Source organism: Pistacia vera, unplaced genomic scaffold, assembly GCF_008641045.1.
Source record: "Pistacia vera cultivar Batoury unplaced genomic scaffold, PisVer_v2 Contig408, whole genome shotgun sequence".
Classification (NCBI taxonomy): Eukaryota; Viridiplantae; Streptophyta; class Magnoliopsida; order Sapindales; family Anacardiaceae; genus Pistacia; species Pistacia vera.
In genome coordinates, this window is record NW_022196233.1 from 21,771 (window position 1) to 41,618 (window position 19,848).

At 33.6% G+C, this 19,848-nt stretch overlaps 2 protein-coding genes across 2 annotated transcripts; both read right to left on the minus strand.

The window, feature by feature from the left end:
- Positions 1-299: 299 nt before the first annotated feature.
- On the minus strand, positions 300-922 carry LOC116142395 (fatty-acid-binding protein 1-like). The gene is made up of 2 exons (XM_031427812.1): positions 750-922; positions 300-656 (listed from the first exon to the last, which is right to left on the minus strand). Exons 1-2 carry the CDS (start codon positions 835-837, stop codon positions 517-519), a joined length of 228 nt encoding a protein of 75 aa, XP_031283672.1. The 5' UTR covers positions 838-922; the 3' UTR covers positions 300-516.
- Positions 923-940: 18 nt separating this feature from the next.
- LOC116142399 (fatty-acid-binding protein 1-like) lies at positions 941-5,655 on the minus strand. Its single transcript, XM_031427817.1, has 3 exons — positions 5,624-5,655; positions 1,289-1,464; positions 941-1,188 (listed from the first exon to the last, which is right to left on the minus strand). The coding sequence occupies exons 1-3, from the start codon at positions 5,653-5,655 to the stop codon at positions 941-943; spliced, it is 456 nt and encodes a 151-aa protein (XP_031283677.1).
- Positions 5,656-19,848: the final 14,193 nt, after the last annotated feature.

The following is a 19,848-nucleotide window of genomic DNA, read 5'->3' on the forward strand; positions in this document are numbered from 1 at the left end:
CGGAAACTCCAATTTTTTTAGCAGTGTTGTGAAGATCACATAAAATGCGGCCAGGTGATGAAATCCACTTGCATTCTCCAAACAGTAAATTATATGATTGGGATAATAAACATGATCATATGGAAACCACTTTGAATATGACCGAGAATTAACAAAAGCTAAAGTTAACACTATAATTCTTGTTATATGACAATGAGAACCAACAAATACCACTTTCGGTTCAAGCTTCATCTACTCAAATTTATTTTGTTTTCTGATATAAAATTTCCTTGATTTGATGATCTTTCAAGGCCCTTTGTGATGGTGAGGAATCCCCTCATTTATCTGTATGCAAACATTGTCCAGTGAATGAGTATCCGGAAAGAAATCTTTTAGCTCTGAGTTATATGATTTCTACATTCAACAAATGCATGATATTCGATCACGAAAACAGAAAATTCAGAATTGACAACACTTAGGAATTTTATTCAATAGACTTTGGATCTTATTCCCTTCAATTCCAGGATCTGTTTCAGTTCAGGATTCGAAGAGAGAAAGCATGGACGTTCCAAATTTCTCTTTGGCCTCTTTGTCCAATGGATCGTCTCCCAGGTACATGTTAATGTACGCCCTGCAGAGAAGTTCACTCTCCACCCTGCTTATTAGCTCACCCTTCACTGCATCCACCAAACAAACATTGTTAAATTTCTGTAAAATGTAATTGGATTTGTAAATTTTTAACAGTTATCATTTTCATCTTTGTATCCAACCTTTGGTTTCAAGAATGTGTCCTGGAAGACGAGAAATCTCAATTACAGAACCAGATGGTAGCTTCATGTCATCTGATGCTTGACCCATCACCCTATCATCAACACAGCAGAATCAAATTTTCAGGTAAAGATCTCGCAATAGCTAAGTAAAAATGTGTAATTGAAGTGCCATGGATGGACGCAATAGTTAATTACTTGGTTGCTAGCTCATCATTCTTCTTCCCGCCATCGAGTTTCTTTATGGATGCTCCAAGACCTTCATCAAAATTCTTTCTTACCATGCCCATGGTGACTTTAAAAAATACAATCACCAGCCTCACCGTCATCTCCACATCACTATCAATCGCCACCTGATACATTTCTTCTGTGGGTTTTTCTGGGGCTTTCCCGATCTTTGACTTCAGAACTTCTTTAAGTTTCCCATTGTCTGCATACATCCCTGCAAGTTGGAGTTTTTATCAGTTTCATGATTCTCTTCTGTTGATATCTGTACGCAAAGTTTGAAGTAAATTAAAGAATGTGGCTAGAATTTTTTTTACCAAAGCCATAAATCTTGATGCCAATGCCGAGCATAGACCTCTTCCTCAAACCAAGACAAGTCAGCTGCTTCCCATCATCCAGTTTAACAGGAAAGGAAAGCCCGGTTAGGGGTTCAATCTCCATTGCCACCTCCTCCTCAGTTTTTGCAATCACATCCTCAGATGTGGTTGCCATTCTTCAAAATCAAAATGAAAGGATTAAAGGAACACAGAAAGAAAGAAAGAAAGAAAGAGATGCTAATTTTTTTTGTGTTGGTCGGGCTGCAACTTCAGGACACAGCATGAGTTGTTTTTATAGAGAACAGAGAGAGGCCTTGAATTGCTCAATTTTTCACCTTCTTTTAATGTAATTGATTTATCTGTAAGTATAAAATCCTGCTAATTAATGACTAATAGTCTAATCTAATCTCATTGTTTAATCTTAAGGAAAGTGTATATATAAATACAACAAATTAATTCCTGACTATTTTTATGTGAACATCACATTATTTGCATTAATAAATTAACACACCAAAAACGATTACTTTGAATATACACACCCTCACCCACTAATTTCCATTGACAAAATCTTTAAGCACGTTATTCACATCCAAGCTCAATTATAAATTAATTTAATTATGTTATGCACGATAAAAATAAAAATAAAAANCAATAAACCAACGTACAAAGAAAAGACAAATATTTGAGATATTAATGAATTTATTTTACTGTTTGCTTGTTCTTTTCAACACAAGAAAAATTAGTCCTCATGATAAATAAATTACCACACAAATACTTTTGATATCACAAAATTAAGCAAATAATTGAAGTTATAAAATTTGACCTTAGAATTAGGTAGCTTGTGTACTTATTACGATTATTTATTTATACAAATTCTTTATTTTATAAAATATTAATCATGTTGAGTGATGGGTGGTGTTTACTTTTGTTGTTTATTTAAGAACTAAACGCCTTTTCCCACCCAAAGTTTGCCTTAAGGACATTTTCTCACGCAAAAAGCTTCAAAATACCACATTTTCACCCAAAGTTTATATTCTTTTAATACTCAAAATACACTTCATTTTTTCAGCTGACATTCAGTGAGTTACTAGGAGCTAGGGTAAGAGGGGTTTTGTAGAGTGGAGGCTGGTGGATTGAATGGTGGTGATCAACATTATTTTAAAAACCGGACCGGAGGGCAACCCGCTCTGCTGGCCTGGTCATGGTTCAACCGGTCCAACCACCATTCAATCCACCGGCCTCCGCTCTACAAAACCCCGGTTGGACCGTCGGTTGGACCGGTGACATCATCACAATGTGTGACGACATCAGTACATTTTTTAAAAAACTTTATCCAAAAGGCCACTGGCTGGAATGAGATTGGAACACACTTCATACAACAAATAATTCTCACCATCTTTTAATTTCCTCCATCAAATCCTTAACCGTTTGGCAACAAGTATGAAATTTCTCAAACAATAGAATTAAATGATCTTGGGCTTTTGTGTAGCCCAAATGTTAGATACAATATAGTTTCAGGCCCATTCTACAACAATTGAGACTTAAATTGGCCCATGACCAAGTAGTGGAATACAACTGGCCTTGGAAAACAATTGCAACATTTCCAGGAAGCCAATGCTTTGGTTTTGGGAAACATTGGAAAATTCAAAAACCAAAACAAAACAGGTTCAACACCGACACCATGCCATTACCAGACAAAACCAATGGCTAATCAATGGGCATGACATCCCCTATTTTTTTCTTCTTCTGGTGACTCAACTTCTTCATCTCAAACACCAAAACTCCGATTCTGTGGAAACAATACTCAGTCAGTTCCCCTCCTCAACATATTTCGCTTACCAAAACCAATTGAAGCTGTAGACTAACAGCTATATACAAGCAACTGTGGAAGATGAAGATCTGGCGGCGTCAAGGTTCTGCCTGGACACGCACCAGCCTTAAAGACTTAATTTCTTGATCGCAAGTTTCAATCTTGTAATCGATTATCTCTAAGTCTTCCTTTTCGTTTTTGTTTTCCATTTTCTTTCTGTACATACACAAGATGTGCATACGTTCTATAGAAAAAAAAAAATCATCAACGAAATTTAATGGAGAAATTTTCGAAGAGAAGCTGAGAAATCTGAGAAATTTTAGTAGAGAAATTGAGAAAGAGAAGAATCTGAGAAACAGAGAAAGGAAATCAATGGAATGGGCTGCGGTAGTGCGATTGGGTAGGGTTAGGGGGTTTTGANGATTAGATTAGACCTTTGTTTTTCTTTTTCTATATATTTTCGTTGCTATGATGTTACGTATATTTTTCCAGTAGAAATATTCCCAATTTCAAGATTATGTTTGATCATTTATGAATACTAAAAAGTATCCTCGGAACTAGCTACCTTCAAAATGTGCAACTTTTGTTCTTCTAATGTTGTCAATTCACTCAATTTTGCATCCTCATGGCAAGAACAATATTTGGATAGAGTTATTGGGCTTGAAATGAAGGTGAGTTAACTTTTTTTTTTTTTTTTAATGATCGGGTTATCCGGACAATTTATGCATACCTCAACTAATTTTCGTAATTTATTAAACATTCTACAAACCCAATGTTCTAAGGTAAATCACAAATGTATTAGGTGGTTCGAATGTAATTACCTTTTTTTTTTTATTTTTGCTTCTTCTTTGTATCTTTAGTGGGAAAAAAATTTATGTGTTGAATGCACCAATATGGATATTCCCAACACGTCGGAATATTCAAGGCCAAATAACTGAGTCCCAAATTCACAGAATCAAGGAAAATTACACACAATTTACCCAAACCAAACAAAATAATTGTGCATTAGAAATTAAAGAAAACGTTTGAAGAGACAAAATTGACAAGATTTATGATCACAACTAACCACTACTTGAGAAAGATGATGGAAATTTTTGGGCCAAAAAGTTGATCATTTTCATATAATGAATAAAACTTAACTTACAAGGATTGTTGGACTGCCTACTTTTCTTTTATATTTGAATTTAACTAATTTCCGATATTCTTCTTGTAATTAAGTTGCATCATCAAGTTAATTAAATGTTAAAATAAAGTATGAACATATAATTTTCAAGTGTTCACATTACAATACAATTTGCAGCCAACACTCCAGTGCTTCATAAATTGACTTAACATTAATCACTTGAAGAGGATATACCCATATGAAATCGGAAATACCCACCCTCATCTAACTTTGAATTGGATAATAAAGCCAATGAAATCAAAACGTAATAGCAAAAATCTTTTCTATATTTTTAAAATAAGATAAATTCACCTACTTTTAAGTTTTAAATATTAAAATGAATAGTAGAAATGTCCATTCTTCTTCAGCGCAATCTCTAACCAGCAAGTCACGTCCTCTAAGATTCTGAAAATGTGACAGTGAAGTGGTTGGTATTGCAAGCCTGACAGTCGCATCAGTCTCTGATAAAAACTTCGAGAAGACCTCCATATATAACTAACAAGAACGGCAGAGAACTACTGGAGAGCTAGCTATTGCGTATATGGCTATGGTCTGTACTGGTCAGCTACTTTACAGTACTTATAGGAATGAAAAGTTACAGAGTGTTCATGAAGGCTTGTGACACTTTCATCATAATGAAATGTCAAGAACAAGAAGTAACCATCATTTTCACCTGAAACAGGAATTTCCACCTCAGAGATAATGCCAATTGCACTCCCACCTATTACAATTTACAAAAGAACAATTTTTCCCCTTGGTTTTAAGAACACCCAGGGCCAGCCTAAGGGGTACGCAGGTGAGGTACCTGCGTAGGGCCCAAAAAGTGCCCAAAATTATTTTAAGATTTTTTTAAATAGATTTATAGAAATATCATTGGGCTTAAAAAAGTTTATAATTTTTTATTTAAACTAGTCCAAAGGGCCCCAAAAAAGCCAAAAAAGCCTAAATTCATTATAATTTTTTTACAAAAAAGCCATGTTTAATATTTTCCATTCACACACCTAAATTAACTAAAATAGTTATTTAAATGTCTAAAATTTTAAAGCACCCATTCAATCCCTAAAATGATGAAAGCATTACATCTCCACCCATCTACACTGCCATAGTGCCGCTGTCAACGTTAAAGTGATGATTCTAGTTAATTTTCTCACCAAAATAGACTGGATTGATCACTTAATCATTTCCCAAATATTTTTCCAGTCTTGATAACCCCCAATTTGGGCAATTTTTGCTGATTTTCGTAACACATTTTCATTCTTCACCGCATGCGATAGCCATTTCCGGAACATATCCGCTATTGTTGACCTTCCCCGACACCACCATCTTCGTCCCCTCAGCCCCCTCTCCAAAACCCCTCACTTACCTGATCCCAGTAGCCTGCCAGTCGCCGTCCATCTCTCGTCCTCATAAGAAAGATTAGGTAATTTAGCTGTATCAATTGAAAAAGATTTGGTTTCTAAACTTGAATATAAAATTTAATTAGTGATCCTACATCTCAAAAGGCAAGAAAAATAAATTTAAAATAATTATTTAATATACATTTATATTATTAAAAAGATCCTAAAATAACTCTTACTTAAGATCACAAATATTCTTGAGACTGTTTGAGAACACCCATGGTATATTTCGAAAGAAAAACATCAGTCATGACGTTTCTTTTGTGATGTACTGTATATGTTCAGGAGATATTTTGTGCATGTGAAAGTGACCTATTCCCGTTATTTCCCACTCTTTTGCACCAACGTGGACCAATATTTATTCTTCTTTGAAGACGATTAATTGTTAACACTTTCACTTTGAATCCAAGCTTGATATTTCAAAAATTATTTTTGACCCCTAACAGATATTGTAATTCCCAAATTGCTCGCAATTTCTAGAATAAACCAACTCATCGTTTAACAACAACAAATCCTGCAATCATTATGAACAAGCATTACTATTCCGCACCACAAAATAGGGCTTGGGGTGGCAAACTCCCTCTCTCCTCAAGCAAGCCCACACTAATGGTTTTCAAAATAATATCGCCAAGAACAAATCCAATCTCAGTCTTATTCTGTCCTTTGGTAAAAACTTAGAGAATACCTCCTGAAAGTTATTTTATTAACTTATGATTCTAACGGTATAATACTAGTCATGGTATGAATACTTCAATCCACTTGATAGATTTGGATAAACATAACATCTTCCGCCTATGAAGGTTGGAATCAAATTATTACAACACTCCAGTCTCGCCAAGTACACAAATTAAGTGCACAATCTTATCCAAAATTAACACTACTAGTACTTGTTTTTTTACCGGATTATTAATAATAATTACACCAAGATCAGTAAGTGTGGGAGCAATAATACTCTTAATCAGATAGAAATTTCTGAATTTTACTTGATTTAAAAGATATTCTAATAAAAAATTTATAATGTCATTGTGTGTACCACAGGAATGGCATAAACTCAACATTAGTAATTGACTTAAACATATTACATTAATTTTAATATCTTATTTATTATTATTACTTAAAAAATAATTGTTATGGGAAATCTTTAACACCCACTTTTATTATCAAGGGCGATTATATAATAACAGCATACTTTTTTTTTTTTTTTCGCATTAAAGACTTGGAAATTATGCTTTAGATATTTGAATTGACTCAATTAGGACGGGATCTAGATGATCTTCATAATAAACACGTTTGTTATTACAAGATTGTTTATATTTAAAATACTAAAATATTTGTGTCGATTGTGACATTAAAAAGTTGTACTGAAATCCCTTTTTTTTTTTTGTTATGACATTAATTGTGTCGATTTTAACATTAAAAAGTTGTACTGAATTTTTTTTTTTTAATGAAATTAAAATATTGTGTCCATGTGATTTTTTTTTCTTTTTTTAATCGAAAGTGTTCGGATCATTTTGCATACATCTCAGTTAATCATTTAGAATTCTAAAATTGCCGATTGAGTAAGAACTCTAGTGACCACCCCTATTAACGGTCGTGGAGACTCCAACTCGACCATGTTACATCATTTTCTTGTTCTTTCACTACTAAGAGGACTTAAACTTGGGAATATATTAGATTCTCCTCTTACTCTTTTTACAATTAAGTCACCCAATAATGGTTTTATATAGGGGTGTACAAAAGAACCAATCGAAACCAGAATCGACGGGTACCCGGGGTTTGGTTCTGATTCCTACTTGGAACCAGTAGTGACAGGGTCGGTTCTAGTTCCAAAAAACTGGAACCGACACTGTACGGTTCCGGTTTCGGTTCCACCAGGTAGGAACTGACGAGTACCTGGGAATCAGGACTTAAATAAATTATATATAAATCTGGGGGGTTATAAGATATTTTACACTAAAAATTTAAATTAGTGCAGACTAAAATTCCCAATTCGACTCTTTAACCCTAACCGCCAAATTGAAAAAAAATTCATTCACACTTTGCTTTGGTTTTTCATCGCAACAACAACAAAGCCCTGTTTGGTTAAGGATCGCGCTAAAGTGGGATTCCTGCAGCTCTAGGTATCTTGTTTTCGTTTCCCTTTCTAAGACCCACTTGAACTCTCTTCTTCTAAGACCTTGTTGTGTTGACGGTGTGAAGTGAGGTTTTTCACAAACACTTTATAGGCATCATTCTTGTGTTTAAAAGTTGTGAAATGCAAGACCCATGTGCTTACTGCTTCCCACTATGTTGCCTTACTTCCCCATCCTGTTAAGTGTTGACAGATCTTTATTATCAAATTAAATTCGAAAAACAAAACAGATAGAGAAGGGAATAACACAATTGGACCCACAAAATGATACTTGCAGCTAAATTTGACTTGGTGGTTGCGTAAGAGACAAATATAGTTGACAGATTCTTCGCTGTGTTGGCCTGTTGGGGGCTTGGAGCACAAAGTCACAAAGTTAAGGCATTACTACATTAGGGCCCCAATGGTCCACCATTTATTAATTAAAAATGATAGCTTGCATATGTCATTGATATTGTTCATTGTTGGATAGAAAAGTGATTGCATCTGATGGTAATGGTTTAAAAAGTAGAAAATATTTACATAGTAAAAAGGTTAGGAAAGCAAACGTTGTGGTGGCAAATGGAAAAGTAAAATTAATGAAATTAGGTTTAAGGCTTTATAATGTATTTGTAATTTTATTTTTTGTTAACAAGTGTTAAGTGGGGGGTATTTGTAGGTTTTTAAGGGTTTTTTGTCATTTTATATACTTTTGGGGGGTAAAAGAATTTTATAGGGTACCTGGATGGGAACCGGAGGTCGGTTCCAGTTTTGGTTTTGGTTCTTTCAAAAAATACAGAATACCCAGAACTGAACACCCCTAGTTTCATACTTAAATCGACGGCTATTCTTTCTCATTTTTATACTTGACTGGACTTATTTTACATCATATTTATTCAGATAAGAGGACAAAGTTTTATAAACTAAATTTCAAACTTGTTTAAATTAGCTAATGATGTGAGACGTGATAAAAACTACAATAAAGAGGTGATAATTATATTCCAATGAACACCACTGTTTGTTAAGAATATTATATGATAAAATGGATTGTATTGGAAACCAATTAAAGTTGCGAAATTATGTTTTTTTTTTTTTTAAATACGGTATGTATAGCTAGCTTACTTAACTACTCTCCTGACCTCAAACAAGACTTTGACACAGGGCAAGTCCTATGGTCTTAACCAACAATATTAATATTGTTGTTATGATTCAACCTAGACTACCGAGAAAGCAACCCCCTTGGTCCTAATATTTATTACTGAGCCAATCCATTGTTGTTAACTGATTTTAAGTTTAAATCATTTGCATAAAGTTAGAATCTTTCCAACACATGATAATTCTCAACCACAATTTACATTTGAAAAGCAAAACACAACAACAACAATTAATTTGTGTTCTGGTTGGTTAATATGTTGAAAAAGAATAACGTTGGTAGACTATTTAAATACGATTATAATTCATTTGTCACATCATATAAATGACTTAATGTCTTCTTCATAAACGTTAATAGTTTGTACAAGAAGTTTAAGTTGTTGGGATAACTTAGTGGGTTGAATGTTATAAGGTCATGCATGCCATTTTGTATTTCTTTTCTCGGCATACGGAAGTGGGATTACTAATGCTTTAGACAATTGGATAAATTTGCATCTGTTTAATCTGGCAATAATATTGGGTTTGAAATGGAGGTCCTTTAGTTATCCTTTTTTTTTTTTTTCTTTCTTTTCTTTCTTCTTCTTCATACTTTAGTTTGGAAAAAAGGCATTCAAATAAACAAAGAAATAAATCCAAATTAATTTTTAAAAAATATATATCTTAACTGTTGGCTCTAAATAAAATACAAAAAAACACATAGAAAACTTAACGGTCCCAAAACACCGAAACATAGATTTTGGCCTTGAAAACGACCCCAACGGGATACCCAGTTGATCACGACACTAAGATAGTACAATGCATTGTTCTTTTACCGTTCATTCCTCATGTATAAAGCCCTTGTCAAATTATATCTTATATCCATACAATAACAAACTTACCTTGAGAGATATCGGGCCCATTGCTACTCTACACAAAAGCCATGAAGTGACTATTTTTATTTTTTGTTTATTATTCTATATTGACTATGATGTTTTCTATCAACTTAATAGATTGTTGATGCCGTAGTGAGTTAGCATACAAACAAGACTAACACACGGTTATATCTTCAGGGTTGATAAACAAGTCTAAATTACATAATTTAATTTGTAAGTTTGAGAGAAAATCTGAAAAATCATTTTATATCTCCTAAGAACACAATAAACATGTTTATATAGTGGTGACAACCAACCCTACTTTTGTGAAGTATAGTAATTAGTAGAGTATCTCCTCATATAAATAAAGAGCATCTTATTGATTTTTAAATATAAAAAACAAAATTTTTATTTAAATCCAAGACTCTTTAAATTTTAAAAAGATAATATTTTTTTAAGAAGAAACTTAATAGGAAAGATAAATCATAAATAAAATATATAAAAACTTATAATTTATTATCTAAAATTAGGTAAAGTAAAATTTTAACCTTTAAATGTAACGAGTCAACTCATTTTTTAATTTATATTTAAAAATAAAAATCTTTAAACTTTTATTTTTATCAAGTTAACTACTCTAATTTATATTTAAAGAATAAAGAATCTATTAATTTTATTTTTATATTGATATCATATAAACATTCCTTTAAAAAAACTGTAGCGTGGATGAACTTTCGCTTTTTAAGTTAAGCGCCGCCTTGCAGACACCTTTTCGCACCATCCATCGTCTTGTATTACAATTTTGAATTTACAGACCACGCAAAGACTAAAAGACAAACGCCTTTCCAGAAGAAAAAGAAGCCGCGCGTGGAGGCCACACCCTCCATTTAGTTACAACCGTTCCAGTTCCACTTCTCTCTCTTTGCTCTTCACTCCAGTCCAGCCTATCTCTATCATGTCTCATCCACAATGGGCAAGACACCCTGGCCTCGATTCTTTTACATAGACCGGGGGCCGGCCGCAGCTGAGCAGCGGGTCAAGGCGGCGCCCCGCCTGCGCCATTCCCGAACCTAGCAGCAGACGACGGGCGATCTGAATTCAGACAGGAGAACCTTTGTATTCTTTTTCCTTACTTTGTCGGTTTTGTCCTAAAAGAATATAACCCAATACTTTGCACCAAGCCCAATCGTCAGCATATAAAATACAAGTATGTAAACCTTTTTGGGTGCGTTTGGTTTAGTATTTGGATAGGATTTTAGGGATAGTATTGGGTTATTGGATATGGGAGTATTACGAGGTAAATTTTAAAAATTTATAAAAAAGCCCTTAGGTTTACTAATTTATAAAGACCCTAACATGTAAAATGACCAAAACACCCCCACCATCTGCAGTGTCATTCCGGCCACCACCGCCGGAATCTGACCGGAAAATTTCGTTACGGCACAGACTTGTCGGATCTGTGCCGTACACGTCGTTATGGCCTTTTCCGGCTAGATCCATGTGGATCTGGCCGGAAAAGGCCAGATCTACGGTTTGTATTGGCCGTCGACGGCCGAAAAGGCCAAACGACGGCCATCTTTAGCCGTCAGCGACGGCCAAAGATGTGGCCGTCGTTTTCGGTCAACGACGGCCAAGATTTGGCCGTCGTTGACCGTCAACGACGGCCATTTCTTTGGCCGTCGCTGACGGCCAGATCTGGCCTTTCCGGCCAGATCCTGGTGGATCTGGCCGGAAAAGGCCACAACGGTAAACTTCCGGCCATTTCTGGTTGGAAGTTTGCGCGTTGTACAGATTCCCTATCACCGACGGTGGTTGCCGGAATCTGACAAGTTGGTTGATGGGGGTGTTTTTGTTAATTTTTAAACTTTTTTTCAGGGGGTATTAGTAAAATTAATAACCTTATGGGGTTAAAATGTAATTAAAAAAAATAGGGTAATATTTTGAGAATATTGTACCAAACGCATTTGAAAAATAGGACCAGAATAGGGATAAAAATATAAACCAACGCATACTTTAATATTGTTAAGAAAAACATATAAAAATCACAATTTCTAAAACAATAAAACACTGAGCTCAGATGAATTCAGTCCAAAACTAAGCGAGGAGCACAATTATATATATGTCCCAAAAACCAAGGACTATATATATAATAAACTTGTACAAGGTCATTCAACCACTTAACCATATATATATTATATATATATATATATAATATATATATACCGTAACAAACCCAAACCAAAACAAACGTGGTTTTATTCTTTTGAACTCAAGACGTACATAGCATCCATACGTGAGGAACTGAGGATAAACCTAAGTTTAGCTTTATCCACATGAACCAGTACTTTATGTTTTGACCGAATAACTTAAAATTGGTCTCTCTAAACACATCAATTTTGTATTCACCGTGTTCTAGCTGGGTAAAAATGAGTAAATCATTAACTTGGAGACGTTTAGCTTGAGCAAAGCTAACCCAATCACCAGTAAAACAGGCCTGGCATGGCCTACATTCCTAACAGAGAAACGAAATTTCCATTTTGGTCACCCCAGTCTGTAACCGCAAATCACATCCTACCAAATTCTCGAAATGCGCAACGCACTGGATGGTATCGCCACCTGACAGTCGAATCAGTGTTTGATAAACGCTTTGAGAAAACCTCCATATCTAACTAACAGGACACTAAGAATTATCATGGAGTTAGCTATTATCTACATGGTAAGTTAGCTCAGCTGGTCTGCTACTTATAGATTATAAGTTACTGCTCATAATCAACTCACCAATCACCATTGCTGCGAAAGTTTATCTCATTCTAGGTACAGGACAAGATCACTTCTCTTTCTATCGACACTACTACACGAAATTTTACAACAGCACGAAATACTTTTGACTTTGTTCTTGACATTTGCTACACGGTTTTTTATTGAAATTTAGAAGATGAATGACATTTTTACTATCAATCTATACAAAAAGATAATTGTTCTCTTTGATCTTAGAAACCCTATGTTTTTCGCATTTAGGTGTAAAACTTAACCTTAAATGAGCAATTTTATCTATGCATACTGAAGATTAGATTTTTGTCTCCATAATGTTATATATGTCAAGTAAATTGAAAAAGTTGTTTTTTTTTTTTTTTTTTTTTTTAAAAATATTAAGTTCTAATGCTTTGAATTTAACTAATTTCTGATACACTTCTTGTAATTCAATGTTTAAAATAAAGTATGAAAATATAGTTTTCAACTGTTGACATGACATTACAACACAGTTTGCAGACAACACTCCAAGTAGAGATTTCAAGTGCTTAATATTACACCAGTTCATGTGTTTATAATTATAACATGTTTTTTTCTGTTTGGATAAGTCTTGGACATTACAAACACAGTTTGCAGACAACACTCCAAGAAGGTTAAGTTGAATAATTGAATGGACCACACGTGCATTACTCATACAAAAAAGATTAAGGGAGAAGGGTATTTACCAGTCAGTCAGTTGAAAGACCCATTATAATAATTTATTTAAAAATTGTAAGTCAACCATGATTTATACCTTAGTTGTAATTACCTTCTTAATCAATACAAATATTATGAATGGAATCTACCAAGTTGCGGTCTATAATAACTTGATTGACTGCATATCAGACATTATAAGAAACGTGCTTGTGAAAAGCTGCTAGACGTCTTCTTCTTTCAACCATCACTTTCTCAAGTAAAAGCTAAGGCGACAAATAACGTTAAGTTTCTACAAAGAAGTTTCAACATCTACGTGTGGAGCTTTAATTAGAGCTTTACAATTAAGAAATTGGAGCAAAGAACATTAGTGGCTTAAGTTTCTGGGTTGGAAGAAGTGCATGCAATTGCCTGCATGACTTTTTGTGTTTCTTTTCCGACATATGATAGTGGAATTAGGTTTAGACAATTTTTTCCTATGATTTTACGTATTATTCACAATTTGAAGAGATAATTGGATTGCCTATATATTTTTCCTAAACCCTAATCAATAAAACTTATAAGGATAATTGAATTGCCTATTTGTCCTTTCCATTTGAATTTAGCTAATTTCTGATACTCTTCTTGTAATAAAATGTTAAAATAAAGGATGAACATATAGTTCTCAAGTGTTGACATTACAATACAGTTTGCAGACAACACTCCAAGTAGAGATATTAAGTGCTCGATATTACACCACTTCACATGTTATTTATTACCATTCCGTTTCTTATCTCTTTATTTGATTTAAAACCAAGTGGCACTTGGGGTTTGGGAGCTAGCATATTTAATTACATTAATTAATGAAACAGTTGAAAGACTCGTTAAAAATTATCCTGTCTTTTATTTAAAATTGTAAGTACTAAGTAAACCATGATTTACTCCTTAGTTGTAATTACCTTCTTAATTAGTACAATATTTTCACTGGAATCTACCATGTTGCGGTCTATAATAACTTGTTTCACTGCATATTTGACATTTATAAGAAGCTGCTACACGTCTTCTTCTTTCAGCCATTACTTCATCAAGTAAACACTATATATATACAATAAAACCTCTCTATAGTTATAAATGTGAGACTAATTAATTTTATTACTATGAGGAGAATATAATTTAATGAAGGTATAGTTATAAAAATTATTGTTTTGATTTCTTAATTTATAATTCATGTTTAAGTAGCATAGTATTAGGATTTCAATTCAGTATTAGGATTTTAATTCAGCGCTTCAATTACCTACTTTTAAAATGGATAGCAGATCGTATCTTGAAATCAGCAAAAATAAGTGTCATTGATGAAACTGTAAATGCAGTTGATGCATGGTAATTGATGTGAAGCTACAGACAATTACCAATGATTTTAAGCACTGCAAAATTAGGACCCGTATCGATGAATTGCAAGTTACAAATGAAGTGGATGAGGAGAATAAAAGAGTCATTGCAAAATTAAGGGATCAGATTCGATATCTTTACTACACTAATAAAATGGATATTAATGTCTTTCTCGATCATTCAAATGAACAACAAATCGTATATACTTTAACCAAAGAGGAAATTATTATTACAATTAGACAAGAAGAGAAATGAAATAATCTTAAGGATGATAGTACAGAAATACAAAAAGTTTTTTGCTTTGAAGCTCTTTAAACATGGTTGAGAAGCTAAAAATATTTTTGCTTCAACAAAAAAGGTGTTCATGCTAGCGAGGTATTACGTACTCGTAAGGTAAAAGATGTAATAACAACTTTAAAGTATAAATCATTATTTTAAACAATTCTAAATAAATATTTTATTTTATCTTAAACTTTTAATGTAATATAACATAATATATATTTATTTATAATATATAAATAATTATTATTATGTAGAGGTAATTTTGTTAAGTAATTTTTTTAAGACAAAAATTAAAAAAATATGGAGTTTATTTTTATATAAAATATTATTATAAAGAAGTATATATATATATATTTTTTTTTTTTTATCTAGCGCGTGGATATGTTGGTAGAGATTTTTAAATACGATTTCTTATGAGATTATTACTTTGTCTTAATAATTTATACCAAATTAAAAATTTGTCACATCATATAAGTGACTTAATGTCTTCAATTTCAACATAAAAGTGTACCAAATGCATGCTTGACATTTTGTGTTTATTTGGCCGACAAACGGAAGTGGGATTAGGTTTAAATCATTTTTTTGTCTTTTTCTAGATATTGTCGTTGCTATGATGTTACCATTGTTACGTATATTATTCCAGTAGAAATATTCCCAATTTCAAGATTATGTTTGATCATTTATTTATGAATGCTAAAAAGTATCCTCCAAACTAGCAGCCTTCAAAATGTGCAACTTTTGTTCTTATAATGTCGTCAATTCACTTAATTTTGCATCTTTGATGGCAATAACAATATTTGGATAAATAATATTATACTTACAAAGAAATTTTATAAAATTTTTTATACAAAATAAGGTAACAAAAAATAAATAAAAAAGTAAAATAAAAGATCAAACTTATTATATTCATTCTTCCATTCATTTTTTATCACATCACTTTGTATGGAGATATTTCTTTATAAGTGTAGTATTACTCTATTTGGATAGTGTTATTGGGCTTGAAATGGAGGTGAGTTACCTTTTTTTTTTTTCTTTTTTTATGACCAGGGGTATCCGAGTAACTTATACGTACTTCATCTAATCTTTGGGATCTATTGAACACCCTACAAATCTAATGTTCTACAATAAATCACAAATACGTTAGGTGATTTGAATCTAATTACCCTTTTTTCTTCTTCTTCATATCTTAGGTGGGAAAAAAATTTATGTGCTAGATGCACCAACATGGATATTCCCAACACATCGGAATATTCAAGGCCAAATAACTAAGTCCCAAATTCACAGAATTAAGGAAAATTACCCACAATTTACCTGAACTAAACAAAGTAATTGTGTATTAGAAATTAAGGGAAACGTTTGAAGAGACAAAATTGACCAGATTTATGTTCATAACTAACCACTACTTGAGAAAGATGATGGAAATTTTTGGGCCAAAAGGTTGATCATTTTCATATAATGAATAAAACTTAACTTACAAGGATCAGGATTGCCTATTTTTCTTTTATATTTGAATTTAACTAATTTCTGATATTCTTCTTGTAATTAAGTTGCATCATCAAGTTAATTAAATGTTAAAATAAAGTATGAACACTCTAGTGCTTAATATTATACCACTTCACATGTTATTTAACAGAGAAGAAAAACATAGAAAGAAGAAAAAAGAATTCCTCAGATTGTATTATTTCGCACAGTTCTGTGCAATGACTTTTAGTAAAGTAAGTCTAACTAATTCAACTAACCAACTCCACTAACTAACTCTACTAGTTCAGTTAACTATAGTTACATTTAACTAGTTCAGTTAAACTATAGTTACATTTAACTAGTTCACTAACTAGCTCTAGCTGAAGTAGAGCTAATGTGTATTCTGCAATACCCCCCCTCAAGGTGGTGAGTGGTAAAGATTCAACACTCCCAACTTGGATAAGAGGTGATGATGGAGCTAATTGCCAAGGGCTTTAGTAAAGATATCTGCCCTTTGATCACCACTAGGAACGTAGTGAGTTTGAATAAGACCAGCATGCGGTTTCTCTCGGATAATATGGCAGTCTATATCAATATGCTTAGTGCGTTCATGAAATATGGGGTTTGAAGCAATGTGCAAGGCTAACTGGTTATCAAAAAACAAGGAAACTGGAGACAAAGGAGGATAACCAAGTTCTGTCAACAATTGTACCAACCAAACAATTTCACAAAATGCGGAAGCCATGGCCCTATACTCAGCTTCAGAAGATGATCGAGAAACCGTCACTTGTTTTTTTGATTTCTAGGAGATAAGAGAGGACCTCATAAAAACACAAAATCCAGTGATGGATCTTCTTGTAAGCAAACAAGAAGCCCAATCGGAATCACAGTAGGTAGAAAGCTGCAATGAACCAGTTGATGGAAAAAATAACCCCAAACCAGGAGCAGATTTAACATATTTCACAATCTTTAAAGCAGCCTGCATATGTGAATCCTTAGGAGCATGCATAAACTGACTCAACAAGTGGACTGAATAGCTTAAATCAGGGTGAGTCATGCATAAGTACAGCAGTTTACCAATTAATTTCTGATAAGCGGAAGCATCTTTGAGTAAGGGATCTCCAGGAACATTGAACTGTTTATCTTATTCCAAAGAGGTGAACTTAATGTGCTGATCAATAGGAATAACAGCAGGTCTGCTACTTGATAAACCAGTAGTAGAAATTAAGTCTAAAGCATACTTGCGTTGGCAAATGGAAATCCCTTTATCAGACCTAGCCACCTCCAAACCAAGGAAATATCTAAGTAGTCCCAAGATCCTTAAGCTTAAAATTCAACTGAAGTAACTTTTTTGTATCATGAATCAGATCTGAATTATTCCTAGTGATGACTATGTCATCAACATAAACTAGAATCACCACAATGTGAGTTTTATGTTGTTTGATAAAGAGAGAATAATCTAATTTTGCTTGGGAAAATCCTCCCTGAAGCAAGGCTGAAGTGGTTTAAAATTCCAGGCTCGAAAAGCCTGTTTAAGTCCACATAAGGACTTGTGAAGTCTGCAAACCAAATGCTGTCCAGAAGGTTTATGAAAACCTTGAGGCAAAGACATATAAATCTCCTTTGATAAATCACCTTGTAAGAATGCATTATCCACATCAAGGTGATATAAGGGCCAATCATAAAGTGAAGCTAAAGAAAGAATGGTCCTGACAGTTACCATTTCAACAACAGGGGAGAATGTTTCCTCATAATCAATTCCAGCCTGTTGTGTGTAACCTTTAGCCACCAACCTGGCTTTATACCTCTCCAAGGTGCCATCAGCATTAAACTTCAATTTGTATACTCATTTACATCCTATGGGACTTTTACCAGGGGGTAATGGAACCAATGACCAAGTATGATTGTTCTCTAGAGCTTTAATTTCCTTTGACATAGCTTCTACCCAGTTGAATAATTTTTCAAAAAGAGAGAGACCTTTGGGGACAGGGGTTGGACACCTATTAATTAGATAGACTGCTGTTTGAATACAGTAGCCCCAAAGTGTGTGTGGTAAGTTTGAGTGAAACTTTAAGGCTCTAGCAACCTGCAAAATGTGTCTGTGTTTTCTCTCCACAATACCATTTTGTTGTGGAGAGTAAATGCATGAACTCTGGTGCTGAATACCTAGGTTTGCTAACAAATCGTGACAATTTCTATTAAAAAAACTCTAAGCCATTATCAGAATGAATGCATTTAGGTGTTACATTAAATTGATTTTGAACCATGAGTAAGAAATTTTTAAGCAATTGAAAAACATCATATTTAAATTGCATTAAGAAAATCCATGTCACTCTAGTACAATCATCCACAATTGTAAAGAAATATCTTGCATTTCCAAAAGTAGGTACTTTATAGGGACCCCATACATCCATATGCAAAAGATCAAAAACTGAATTTGAAATACTTTGGCTTAAGGGAAAAGGTGTTTTGGTTTGTTTTGCCAAGGGACAGATTGGACAATGTGTAGAATTGTCAATTGACAAATCATTAACCATTTGTTTTAGAATAGGATTTGGGACATGCCCCAATCTTTTATGCCAAACATTGAAATCAGAAACTACCCTAGAACTAGGAATTGAAATCTTGTTTATTGCTGTGTTGCAAACATTCGATGTAGAAAGTATTTTGGCAATGGTTTTGATGTCAGAGTTGTGCAGTGATGATTGTGTCAAGGCCACATGAAAATATAAACCTTGAAAATTTTTACCAATCCCCTTCAACCTGCCACTCTAGAGGTCCTGGATTAAGCAAAAATCAGGGTAAAAGGTAATTGCACAATTATTAGCTGATGTGTATTGAGAAACAGAAAACAAATTATATTTGAAATCTGGCAAATGCAATACATGATCTAGACTGATCTCATCATCTATCCTAACAGATCCAGTGTGCTTAATCTTGGTTTTGGTTCCATTTGGTAGGCCAACATAAGTTTCTGGATGAGAAGTTGTGTCAACAGGTGCATTTAAGGTAGACAATCTATTAGTCATATGATTGGTTGCCCCTGAATCTATAATCCAATTTGTAGTATCATTAAAACAGGAGAAAAGGGATGTAGCTGTACCTGCCACATTGGCTGATGCTGAGATATTCTCCTTTCCAAGAAGTTGGAGTAGCTGGGAGTATTGTTTTGCCGAGAGTATTGTTCCTAGTGAATTTGATTCTACAGGAGTATTAGAGGTTGTACCAGGTTGTGTATGTGCTTGATTAGCTGCTACCCTATTTTTTGATCCATTTTTTCCTTTGTAGTCAGCCGGGTAACCATGAATCTTATAACATGTATCTTTCTTGTGCCCTAGTAGATGACAAAATTCATACTCTATATAAGGCTTTTTCCCTTTATATTTGGGATTATAATTTTGCCCTTTCTGTGTGTTCTGCGCATACAAAGCAATGGTTACATTTGAGACACTATTATTTCTTGACAGTATTCTCTGACTCTCATCTTGATTGACAACAGAATATGCCTGTTTAACATATGGCAGAGGTG

Bases quoted from the DNA above. Each gene is read 5' to 3' on its own strand.
- LOC116142395 (XM_031427812.1), bottom strand. From the start codon at position 837: ATGGGTCAAGCATCAGATGACATGAAGCTACCATCTGGTTCTGTAATT. The intron at 657-749 runs GTTGGATACAAA...TGGTGGATGCAG, and splicing joins ACACATTCTTGAAACCAAAG to TGAAGGGTGAGCTAATAAGC.
- LOC116142399 (XM_031427817.1), bottom strand. From the start codon at position 5,655: ATGGACGGCGACTGGCAGGCTACTGGGATCAG. The intron at 1,465-5,623 runs GTAAGTGAGGGG...TTGATTTTGAAG, and splicing joins TGGCAGGCTACTGGGATCAG to AATGGCAACCACATCTGAGG. The intron at 1,189-1,288 runs GTAAAAAAAATT...TCCAACTTGCAG, and splicing joins CATCAAGATTTATGGCTTTG to GGATGTATGCAGACAATGGG.